General features: G+C 41.5%; 2 protein-coding genes across 2 annotated transcripts; one reads left to right on the top strand and one right to left on the bottom strand.

The window, feature by feature from the left end:
- Positions 1-539: 539 nt before the first annotated feature.
- Positions 540-1704, bottom strand: WFDC10B (WAP four-disulfide core domain 10B). The gene is made up of 2 exons (XM_044262584.1): positions 1614-1704; positions 540-673 (listed from the first exon to the last, which is right to left on the bottom strand). Exons 1-2 carry the CDS (start codon positions 1702-1704, stop codon positions 540-542), a joined length of 225 nt encoding a protein of 74 aa, XP_044118519.1.
- A 6992-nt stretch (positions 1705-8696) lies between these two features.
- Positions 8697-11793, top strand: WFDC13 (WAP four-disulfide core domain 13). Its single transcript, XM_044262583.1, has 3 exons — positions 8697-8784; positions 11185-11321; positions 11731-11793. The coding sequence occupies exons 1-3, from the start codon at positions 8697-8699 to the stop codon at positions 11791-11793; spliced, it is 288 nt and encodes a 95-aa protein (XP_044118518.1).
- Positions 11794-12379: the final 586 nt, after the last annotated feature.

The following is a 12379-nucleotide window of genomic DNA, read 5'->3' as shown; positions in this document are numbered from 1 at the left end:
AGGAGAATGGGGGGAATGGGGTGGTGGTGGGTCAAGTTTAAGAAGAGGCCTCCCTGGGGCCTCCTACTCTGTGACCAGGGTCTAGCCTCCACCTGCCTCATGTCTAACTTGGCCCTTTGGACCCCAGGCTGGGGAATGTTCTGGTTAGCATTGGGAGATACCACACATGAGAAGTTTCTCCCCTGGGTGTGCTGGCTCAGTAAGCAGATCAACAATGAGGCTGGGCCTCCAGGACTTGGCAATGGTGCAGGAGAGAGAATACAGAAGAATGGCAAGGGGAGAGATATCAGAGACCTGGACCCAGAGAGGGGGGCCGTCTGGGGCTGCTCTGGGTCCTCAATGGTCACAAGCACTGGGACTAAAGTAGGCAGGTCTGTGGACATCTGTTCTGGTTTATTTGACAGGAACAAGGAGTTCAGGCAATGGGGAGGGTACATTCCTGTTGATGACCTGGTGCCTGGGATCTGCAATCCTCCTGATTTGGTCTGAATAAAGGGTTGAGGGTGGGGGCGTGATGCCTGCTCAACCCCCTTGCGCATTCACTGGAGGCTCATGCAAACATTCCCACAGTAAGTTGGACAGCACACGGTATTTTCTTCCGGACACTTTAGAAAATAGGAACAGTGATTGCTGCAAAGATCCACGCTGGGCTTCTTTTGACAGGCTTTTGCACCTAAAAAGGAGCAGGGACAAGATCACTGGAACCAGATCCCCTGAGAGCCCTCCTCTGAAGCTTAGAGCCTCTCCCAAAACCCCAGAACCCAGGTCCCACATATGACACTCTTGGACTTTACAGGGATATCTCTTCTGCCCTTCACTCAGTCCTGGTGATTGGTAGTATCTTAAATTCTATAACCCCTGACTCTTCCCCAGTAGATTTCAATACCTGACCTTTCTGGGCCCTCTGGGTACTCTGCAACCAGGACCCTATCTCCCATGTTAGTCCCCCATGTTAGTCATGGCCTTGGTGAGGCCTCCCATAGAATCTACACTCTGAGAACTCAGCAGAGACTGAGACATCCTACAGACCCTCTCCACTCTCCAGAATCTGCAGGGTCTAGAGAGGAAGGTGACTTGCCACTCTGCCCCCTCTCTCCTGTCACTGTCACTTTCTCCAGGGCCCTTGCCTCTTCCCAGATTTTACCACTTGCACTATTTCCCTTCCACTGCCACCATCCTGGTCTCTCTGATGATAACTTTGACTTGACCTTGTACACCCCAAAACTTGCTTTCCCACGGTCCTTTCATTCTACACCTACCCCCAACAGCATTTGTGGATGTAACATGCACATATGTGCAGAAATCTAAGAACAGTTGTTTGGTTTCTCCATGTGATTCTCAGCCCGTGATGTACCTTTCACACTGTATGTGGTGTTTGTGTCTGGGTATTAGGAATGGAGAAGCAAAAGACATAGTTTCCTCTCCACCCCCATCACTGTTCCCAGGGCCAGATAAAGGGGCCAGAGGGCTATGGTTTGGGACGACCCAGAGTCTTCATAGTGCTGTGATCTGAGCAGGATGTGCTGAAAGGTTCCAATACCCAGGTCTTCCTCAGAAGGAACACAGAGCTTCCTGGCCCCCTTCCCCTCCCTGTCCCCTAGTCCATCACCTACTCTGCATCATCTTCAGTTTCCGGTGGCCTCCCTGGGCCTGCAGCAGCAGCTCACCGAGGAGCAAGAGAAGCAGCAGAGCCTGGCTTGGCATGCCTCTGGCCAGAGTGGAGAGCTCTCAGTCTGGCACAGACTTCCCTGGAGAGCTGGGTGGTTATCCTGGGCTCCTCCCTGCTTCCACTGGCCAAACAAGGAGCCCTGTTTCCTCCCCTTTGCCGGCCCTTAACAGAGCCTGTTCTCTGTGGGACTTGGGCTTCTGCAGAGGATTCCTGCTCTCACATGACTAATCCCCTCCTTTGCAAAGAGAATTTTTTCCCTGAAAGATGTAATATTTCTATATTCTTTTTTCATTTTTTAAAAGATTTTATTTATTTATTTGACAGAGAGAGAGATCACAGGTAGGCAGAGAGGCAGACACAGAGAGAGGGGGAAGCAGGCTCCCTGCCAAGCAGAGAGCCCGATTCGGGGCTGGATCCCAGTACTCTCTGAGATCATGACCTGAGCCAGAGGCAGAGACTTGACCCACTGAGCCACCTAGGTGCCCAATATTTCTATATTTTAATTACAAAATAATTTACAGAAAAGAAGAACACAGTATTTTTGTAGGAAGATATAAAAACAACCTGAGTCCATCAAGGGATGAATAAATGAAGAAGATACAGATATCATTCAACACTAAGAAGGAAGGAAATCCTGCCATTTTTGACAACCTGGATAAAATTGAGGCATTGTGATAAGTAAAATGTTAGACAGGAAAGGGCAAATATTGTATGATGTCACCTCTTTATGGAAACTAAAATGCTGAGCTATTAGAAACAGGGAATAGAATGATGGTTACCACTGGCTGGAGATTGGTGGATGGGGAAATGTTGGCAAAAGGTATAAACCTCCAGTGTTAAGATGAATAGATTCTGGCTATGTAACATATGCATAATGCTTATAGGTAACAGCACTGTATCATCTACTTGAATGTTGCTAAGAGAGTGTACCTGGGTGGCTCACCGGGTTAACCATCTACCTTTGGCTCAAGTTATGATCCTGGAGTCCCAGGATCAAGCCCCACATGGGGCTCCCCATTCAGTCAGGAGTCTGCTTCTCCCTCTCCCTCTGTCCCTCCCCCTGTTCCTTCTCCCTCCCTCTCTCTCTCTCTCTTGCTTTCAAATAAATAAAATCTTTGGGGCACCTGGGTGGCTCAGTGGGCTAAAGCCTCTGCGTTCGGCTCAGGTCATGAACTCAGGGTCTGGGATCAAGCCCCGCATCAGGCTCTCTGCTCAGCAGGGAGCCTGATTCCTCCTCTCTCTCTCTCTGCCTGCATCTCTGCCTACTTGTGATCTCTGTCTGTCAAATAAATAAATAAAATCTTTTTTTAATTATTAATAAATAAATAAACAAAATCTTAAAAAAAAAAAGGAAGTTGCTAAGAGAGTAATACTTCTGTGTTCTCACCACAAATAAGAAATGATAATTATATGATGTGATGAAGGTGTTGGATCATTTTATGGTAGGCAAGCATATCAACCAACACATTGTACACCTTAAATTTGTACAATGTTATGTCATTTATATCTTAATAAGTCTAGAAAACAATATATTACATATTTTATACATATAATTATATATATTACACACATAAAATTTCCCAGTTTGAAAAAATCTGAAATATATCAAGTATATCTTAATAAAGCTATTAATATATCATTATATTATAGCTATAACTAATTAATATTGTTGATTAGTTATTAATCTATTCTATATTGATATTAATTATTCTATATTAATTAATATGTTATGTATTATATTGATATATACATTTAAGTATATTAATACACTATATTTTATTAGTATATTATATTAATATATCATGATTATATTATTATATTGATCATTGATATATTATTTTTTTAAACTAAGGTTCTTTTTTGGTTTAAAGTTTTTATTTATTTGACAGAGAGAGATCACAAGTAGGCAGAGAAAGAGAGAGGAGGAAGCAGGCTTCCCACTAAGCAGAGAGTGATATATTATATTAATATGATTATATGTTAATTATTACTATATTATAATTATTAATGTATTATGACTGATTAATATGTCATCTAGAGAGAGACTAGAGGAGGACATGCAAAGAATAGGGGTATATTGTAAGTATCGTAGAGCTCAGAAGATGAGGAGACCCACCAGCCAAGAGCTCAGGGCACGCTCTCCAGGAAGAGGTAATCATTGACCATAAATATTGTGGAGAAGTATTGTAGGCTCTCTGAAGCACAGTTGATTTTCCTCTAAAAAGAGAAAATGGGGAAACCTGGGGATGCTGGACTCCCAATAGGTATTGAAGATGGGCAAAAGATGGCAGTGAAGAGTTAAACCCTATTCTGATGTTCTAAACTCCTGATACAGTCTCCTTCAGGACACAGGGATAGTTTAGCTTTAAAATCTGAGATACTTAGGTTGCAGTGATATGTAATAAAACTCATTAATACAATGAAGGGAGGAAAAAAAATCACATGATCATCTCAACCAAAACAGAAAAAGCATTTTACAAATTGCACCACATTCACAAAACTAGGAACACAAGGAACTTCCTCAACAAGGATTAAAGGTATCTATGAAAAATACACAACTACCATTGTATTCAATGGTGAAAGAGTGAAAGCTTTCCTCTCCAGATCAGGAATAAGACAAAAATGCAGCTTTCGTTACTATTAGCCAATATTGTACTGGAAATTTTAGCCAAAGCAATTAAGCAAGGAAAAAAAGCCATCTAAATTGGAAAAGAAGGGGAAAAAAAACTCTTCGCAAATGACATGATCCCACAGAGAAATTCTGAATGGATCCACACACAAAAAATTGGTAGAACTAATAAATTCAGCAAAGTTGCAAAATACAAAAATAAGACACAAAAATCAAGTGTGTTTCTATACACCAGCAATTAGCAATCCAAAAAAGATTAAGAAAACAATTTAATTTCCAATAGGATATAAAAGGTTAAAATACCTAGGAACAAGTTTAACCATGAAGGTGAAAAACTTGTGCACCAAAAAATACAAAACGTTGCTGAAAGACATTAAGGAAGACCTAAATAAATTAAGACATTCCATATTTGTGGATTGGAAGATCTAGGGCATTAAAATGGCAATATGGTGTAATCCCAAATAAAATTCCAATGGCTTTTTTTTCCCTTAGACATGAAGAAGCCAATCCTCAAATTCATACAGAATTTCGAAGGGCATGCCATATACACAAAATAGTATTAATTGGAGGACTTAAATTTCTCAATTTCAAAACGTATTACAAAGCTACAATAATCAAATCAATAATCAAAAGAGGGGGTACCAGGTGGTGGGTATTATAGAGGGCACGGCTTGCATGGAGCACTGGGTGTGGTGAAAAAATAATGAATACTGTTTTTCTGAAAATAAATAAATTGGAAAAAAAAAGTGGGCATATAGATTGATAAATAGAATTCAGAGTCTAGAAATAAAACTATGCATCTATGGCCAATGATTTTTTTAATTTATTTATTTTCAGCATAACAGTATCATTAATTTTTCACCACACCCAGTGCTCCATGCAATCCATGCCCTCTATAATACCCACCACAAACTGTGGAAAGAACCAAGATGCCCTTCAAAGGATGAATGGACAAGGAAGATGTGGTCCATATACACTATGGCCAATGATTTTTAACAGCATATCAAAACTAAGAGTAGTCACATCAACAAATGGTACCGGGACCCTTGACATTCACAGGCAAAATAATGAAAATGAACCCCTACCTCACATCCTATACAAAAATTAATTCAAAGTTGATCAATGATTTAAATATAAGAGCTAGGGGCACCTGGGCGGCTCAGTGGGTTAAGCCTCTGCCTTCAGCTCAGGTCATGGTCTCAACATCCTGGCATCAAGCCCCACCTCAGGCTTTCTGCTCAGCAGGGAGCCTGCTTACCCCTCTCTCTCTGCCTGCCTCTCTGCCTACTTGTGATCTCTCTCTCTCTCTGTCAAATAAATAAATAAAATCTTTGAAATAAATAAGCTATAACATTTCAAGATGACCTTGGATGAGGTAATGGATCATTAGAAATGGCATCAAAGGTGCCTGGATGGCTAAGTTGTTAAGCATCTGCCTTCAGTTCAGGTCATGATTCTGGGGTCCTGGGATCAAGCCCCACGTCGGGCTTCCTGCTCAGCAGGAAGCCTGCTTCTCCATCTCTCACTCCCCCTACTTGTGTTCCCTCTCTCTCTGTGTCTCTCTCTGTCAAATAAATAAATAAATATTTTTTAAAAAAAGAAATTATATCAAAAGCATAGCAATAACATCAACAAAATAGATAAATTGGACTTCATCAAAGTGAAGAACACTTGTGCATCAAAAGACTATAAAAAAAGTGAAAAAACAACACATAAAGTGGGAAAAGATATTTGAAAATTATATGTTTGGTAAGATTTAATACTCAGAATATTAAAAAAACTCTTACAGTTCAAGAAAGATAAACAACCCAGTTATAAAATTGCAAAGAACTTGAGTAGACACTTCTCCAGTGAAGACACAGCAAGTATATGAAAAGATGCTTAACATCATTAAGAAAACGCAAATCAAAGCCAGAGTTAGATACTATTTCACAATCACATGGAAGATTATAATCCAAAAAATGAGAAAGAAACAAGAAAGAAAGGAAGGGAGGAAGAAGGGAGGAAGGAAGGGAGAAAAGAAGGAAGGGAGGGAGGAAGGGAGAAAGGAGGAAAATAGTAAGACTTGACAAGGAAGTGGAGAAATTGAAACTCTTACACCTTAGTGATAAAAAATGCTTAATAGTTCAACAACTATGGACGAAGTCTAAATTTCCTCAAAAGTTTAACATAGGACCCATCAATTCTACTGCTAGACATCTGGGTAACCCAAAAGGACTGAAAATAGGTACTAAAAAAAAATCCTTGTACACAAACATTCACATTGCACTATTCACAATCACCGAAGGGTAGAAACAACCTAAATGCCCATCAACAGATGAATACATCAGCAAATTGTGGTATATACATGCAATGGATTATTATTCAGATATAAAAAATCAATGAAGTCCTGGAGTGTACCACAATGTGAATGAACATCAGCAACTGCAGAGATAACATTTTTCATATAGTTTGGCAAAGATTCAAAAACACAATCATACATTCCGCTGGGGGAAACACCTACGCTCACATGGTTGGGGGCAGTACAAAATAGTATAAACCTTAAGGAATAGAATTTCATGATATCCAAGAAAACTCTGTCAATCTACCATTTTAAGCAACGGTTACACCTGTAGAAACTTACCCAGATGTTATACATCCAACAATACAGAAAATATGCACATGGCTGTTCACTGAATCATATTTGTAATAGCAAAATCATGGAAAATACATAAATGCCCCTCTAAAGAAAATTGGCTGAATGACGAAGTTTGTGTGCACAGAGTGGTGTTGAAGGTAGTTCTAAAAAAGGGGGGAATTGCTATGAGCTGCCTTAGGGTGATTTTCAGGATACATTGTTAAGTGAAAATGACAAGGTGCAAGTGAGTATATTTGCAGAAGAAGGAGAAAAAAGGAAATTAAGGATTCAAGTAACTAGTTTTCTTTACCTTACACAAAACTCTCCACAGAATTGATAAATAGGGGCTGCTATTCCACACTTTCTTTTTCTTTTTTTTTTTAAGATTTTTATTTATTTATTTGACAGAGATCACAAGTAGGCAGAGAGGCAGGCAGAGAGAGAGGGAAAGCAGGCTTCCCCCGGAGCAGAGAGCCCAATGCGGGGCTTGATCCCAGGACTCCGGGATCATGACCTGAGCCGAAGGTAGAGGCTTAACCAACTGAGCCACCCAGGCACCCCCACACTTTCTTTTTCTTAATTTCTTTTCAGTGTTCCAAAGTACATTGTTTATGCACCACACCCAGTTCTCCATGCAATACGTGCCCTCCTTAATACCCACCACCAGGCTCACCCAACCCCCAACCCCGCCCCTCCAAAATCCTCAGATTGTTTCTCAGAGTCCACAGTCTTTCATAGTTCGTCTCCCCCTCCAATTTCCCTCAACTCTTTTCTCCTCTCCATCTCCGCATAAGGAAGATGTGGTCCATATATACTATGGAGTATGATGCCTCTATCAGAAAGGATGAGTACACGAGTTTTGTATCAACATGGACGGGACTTGAAGAGATTATGCTGAGTGAAATAAGTCAAGCAGAGAGAGTCAATTATCATATGGTTTCACTTATTTGTGGAGCATAAGATGTAACATGGAGGACATGAGGAGATGGAGAGGAGAAGGGAGTTGGAGAAAATTGGAAAGGGAGGTGAACCATGAGAGACTATGGACTCTGAAAAACAATCTGAGGGTTTTGAAGGGGCAGGGGGGTGGGAGGTTGGGGGAGCCTGGCTGTGGGTATTATGGAGGGCATATATTGCATGGAACACTGGGTGTGGTACATAAACAATGAATTCTGTTATGCTGAAAAGAAATTTTAAAATTTAAAAAATAATTTTAAATGGCATAAACTTTTAAGAGAAAAAAATACAACTGTCATAATTTGCAGATGATGATTGATTACCCAAAACACAAGTAACACGCCAAGAAATTAAAATGAACTGTGGGAGAATTTAGCAAGGTAGCTAGTAACAGATCAATACATAAAAGTCATTTCTCTGCATTAACAACAAACAGAAAGAAATAACTAAAAAGTTACCCACACCTTACCATTTTATTTTAAAAGTCCAAGCTTCTAGGAATAAATATAACAAAGACATGCCAGAATTCTACATGGGAAAAATTATTAAAGTTTTGTGAAAGGACATTAACAAGATCTAGACAAAGGAAAGACATAACAAGGACAAGATTAGGGGATAAAAGGGGTGTAGATTTGTAAAAGCTACCTGGCCCTGGGTGGGCGTGGTTGGGAGGTACTTGGATATCTGTCATTGGAATACACAGGTGCAAGGCTGGTCACAGCATACGTCTACTTTGCCCTCCTTCCCTCTCTCCTCCTCTGAGTTGTGTCTGGTCAAATCCAGCAGTCCTCAGCCAGGACTTACCCATCTGTCCTGCCAGCAGCATGAAGCCTGTGTTGCTTCTCCAGCTCTTTCTGCTGATTCACTTAACACCACAGCAGGTGCCTGGAAGCCCCAAGGAACATGTGATGAGTAGGTGCTGGGTCTGGGTTCTGGGGAGGGAAGCAGCATCTGTAGAGATGAGAAGATCTGAGGGCTGAGGATAAACATGGTGAAAAAAACAGTGTCATGTTCAAGGGTCCAAGTCCTATTGCCAGTAAGATCGAGGTTGAATCCCTGCTGTGTGTGTACTGAGTGGTCTTCAACGAAGTGTCTGGTCCTCAGATTTTATCTTTGCAAAGGTAAAATGATACTGGGACAGCTCAGGGGAGAAACTGAGATAATGCATGTACACAGAGAACACTCTTAATGGACCATGATAAATGCTCAATAAGAATTAACTACTGTAGATGTTATCAGCCTCATCATCCAGTGTATTCTTGCTGTCCTAGTTTATTCACGGATGCTTGCACCAACTTTTCAAGCAATAAAACAGAGAGGAGGGTCACCTGGGTGGCTCAGTAGGTTAAGCATCTGACTCTTGATTTCAGCTCAGGTCGTGATCTCCACATGAGATTGAGCCCCACATCAGGCTCTATGGTCAGCAGGGAGTTTGCTTGAGATTCTCTCTCCATCTGCCCCTCCTCTCTCTCTTCCTCTCTCTCTCTCTCTCAAATAAGTAAATGAAACTTTTTTAAAAAACAGAGAAGAAAATTAAGTTGATAGAACTCAGCCTGAAGCCTACATAATCTAAGAATTGGAGAACATTTGGGAGAGAAGGAAAGTCTCACATTTTACTCCACATTTTAAACTTCCAAAGGTGCTTGCACAATTACCAGTGACTAGCATCAGTGGCAAGGTATAGAGTCCATCTCAGCAGCCACCATGGCCCAGCTCAACCTAACAAGAGCTCCCACAGTTCATTTGACCAATACCAAATGGGAAATGAACTATTATCCATCACACCTATATTCTTCTATGGGAAGAGCATCCTCATAATGGTGGGGGCTCAGAAGAGGGAAGTATGTACTATCTCAGGAGTTTAAGGATGCAAGTTCCTGTTTTAGGGGGCCTCAGAAAAGCACACAGATTTATAAGACTGAGGGAAGCCAAGCTAGATGCAAGAGAATGAGGGCAGGATTAATTTGGAGAACCAAGGATTAAAATTTGAAGAAAAACACAAAAAGGGATCCTGAGAGATTGGTACGTCTTTGTGAGTAAGACTGGAATCACATAACCAGAAAAGAAGGCAAAACATGAGAAGATCCACCTCTCTGAAATCCCTGGCTCACAGACTCCTTCCTCACACTGCTCCTCCGCAAAGTGGGGACCAGTTCCAATTTCTTGCACCGATCTAGTGACCCATGGGATGACTAGGAGATCAGGGTGAATGCTGCATAGTGGTCTCTGCCAAATTGTCAACAGCTTGGGCCTTAGCTTTTTTCTCTGGTGCTATTTGTTGTTACAATTATAGCCCCCAATTTCATTAATCATTTGTTCCCTCCAGGTCAGTATGATATCCTATGGACCCCTTTCTAATTGCAGATACTTGCAAAGCTGTAAGTCAACAGGGGCTTATAGAATGCTCCACATATGCCATTTACCCCAAAGAAAGGGCAAGTCACAGGGTACAAAAATTAGGGCCTGGCTGGGCTTTGATGAAGGGGCTAATTGTACCTATCCTTAATGCCTTGGAGCTCAGGAACAGAAAGTAGGTTGTGAGCTGAAGCCCTGTGGCAAGATCTCCTGGTGGAGGTGGTGTTGACTTGGGCCCAAGTACTGAGGGATGAGGGGGGGAATGAGATGTTAGCATTAAAATGCTAATTCTTCTCTAATAGTAGAAAGTGAGGACATCCTGACACTCTGACTTCTTCTATCAGAAGAGATCTGGGAAGAAAGAAAAGTTGATCTTTGCTCCCCATTCCAAAATACCCACCCTCAACCTCATGAAATAAGTTACACTCAGAACTCATTTGTGATTCTGGTCCTAGTATTCTAGATGCCAGTATCTTTAGTGTACTGAAGTGTACTTCATCCTTTCCCAAAATCTTCCTTCCCCCTCATTTTTCCTACACACAAATATCACATGTTAGGTCAATCCTAGGATAAATAATGTTGTTAGTGAGAGGTTGTACAATTTGCTTGGGACTACACAATGATTCAGTGCAGATGCACCTACATACCACTCTCTTGCTCATCACACACTGTTCATTTTTTGAACTGGACCTAACTACAGTCTATGAGGTACCTGATCTGCAATGATGGGTACAGGGTTCTGCCGGCCTGTCTCCAGTCAGATACCCAAGCCTTGGTTTTCACTGCCAAGAACTCAGAGAAAGGCAGAAGCTAAGGACAAAATCTGATTCTACCTCCCTGTGACCACAGGAGGAAGATAGGGTGGCTGGTTTTCTGGCAGTTACCTGGGCTTTTGGAGTTCTGAATGTTGCTCCAGTCTGTTATTTAGACCCTCCTCTTTCCTGGTCTGTGTTCCAGGGAGTATCTTGGAACCCCCACCCTGCAGATCAGATCCTGGAAACTGTACTCAATTCTGTACATTGCAGGAAGATTGCCAAAACGGACTTCAGTGCTGTTCTTCCTTCTGTGGGATAGTCTGTACATTAAACAACCATGTAAATCATGACAGGTAAGGGGCTTTGCATGCCTGTTCTGACCCAGATACCTTGGGGAGTTCAACAGAAGAGTCTCTTATCAGCTCCTACAGTGGATCTATTTTTCTAACATTCTCCTTCTCTTTGCCAAGAATAATTTTCTTAAATGCCCTGATTAAAAGACACTTCCTCCATTCCCAGACTAATTAATCCTTCTCATCACCACATCTGTGAATCTCTAAATATGCCTCTCTGAGCATACCCACAAACTCCTCCATCCACAGATCCTGCCCTGTCCCAGAATCCACCTTTATTCTGAAGCCTGGGACATTATAGCTGAAGTCATAAGTCTCATCAAAATCCCAAAGCCAATCTGTTTTCTTTGTTTTTGCTTTCCTTCTTTCACCAAATACCATCCTTTGGCCCCCAGTGTTCCTGGGCTCTGGAGATCCTGCAGCCAGTGTTCCTGGGCTCTGGATATCCTGCAGCCTGAGCAAAGCCTTGGTTAACTGCCAAGGCATTAGCACTGACCCCACATCTGCTGAATGGAAGTGCTCCCAGAACAGAGAAAGGGAGAAAGGGCATTAAAGAGCTATGAAACACCTGGTTTCTAATTCTGTCTTTCAGCTATATCTCTCTATAACCTTAAGAAAGACAATTCCCCATGTTTGCCTTTCTTTCTCATGCGTAAGATAAGGACTCTTTATTCCAACCTTGAAAGGTTGGTACAGAGACCCACAAGGCAAGAGATTCAACCAGTGACCTTCTAAACGGTGTTGTTCTCTGCTGTATTCTCTGCCCTGAACACAACACTCAACATATGAGACAAGGTACATATGAGACAAGGGAAGAAGTAGGGTCCCAGAGTCATACATCCACACCCAAATCCTGGCTCTCCTACTTCTTAGCGAATGACCTCAGACAAGTTAATCAATCTCTCTCTGAGCATCATCTTTAAGACTAGAACAACAATAGTGACTATAAAATAGATAACCTATGCAAACTCTAAAGATATTATGTGCCACAAAGTAATTACTCAGTAAATTTTGCAATTAAGTAATCACCTCTCTTTTATGAGA

This window comes from Neovison vison, chromosome 8 (genome assembly GCF_020171115.1).
Source record: "Neovison vison isolate M4711 chromosome 8, ASM_NN_V1, whole genome shotgun sequence".
NCBI classification, from domain to species: domain Eukaryota; kingdom Metazoa; phylum Chordata; class Mammalia; order Carnivora; family Mustelidae; genus Neogale; species Neogale vison.
This window is presented reverse-complemented; position numbering and strand designations above follow the sequence as displayed.

Excerpts from the sequence above, each read along its gene's own strand:
- WFDC10B (XM_044262584.1), bottom strand. The coding sequence starts at position 1,704 with ATGCCAAGCCAGGCTCTGCTGCTTCTCTTGCTCCTCGGTGAGCTGCTG. Across the intron at positions 674-1,613 it reads GAAACTGAAGATGATGCAGA|GTGCAAAAGCCTGTCAAAAG; the intron begins GTAGGTGATGGA and ends GCTCCTTTTTAG.
- WFDC13 (XM_044262583.1), top strand. The coding sequence starts at position 8,697 with ATGAAGCCTGTGTTGCTTCTCCAGCTCTTTCTGCTGATTCACTTAACA. Across the intron at positions 8,785-11,184 it reads CCCCAAGGAACATGTGATGA|GGAGTATCTTGGAACCCCCA; the intron begins GTAGGTGCTGGG and ends TCTGTGTTCCAG. Across the intron at positions 11,322-11,730 it reads TCTGTACATTAAACAACCAT|TGTTCCTGGGCTCTGGAGAT; the intron begins GTAAATCATGAC and ends TTTGGCCCCCAG.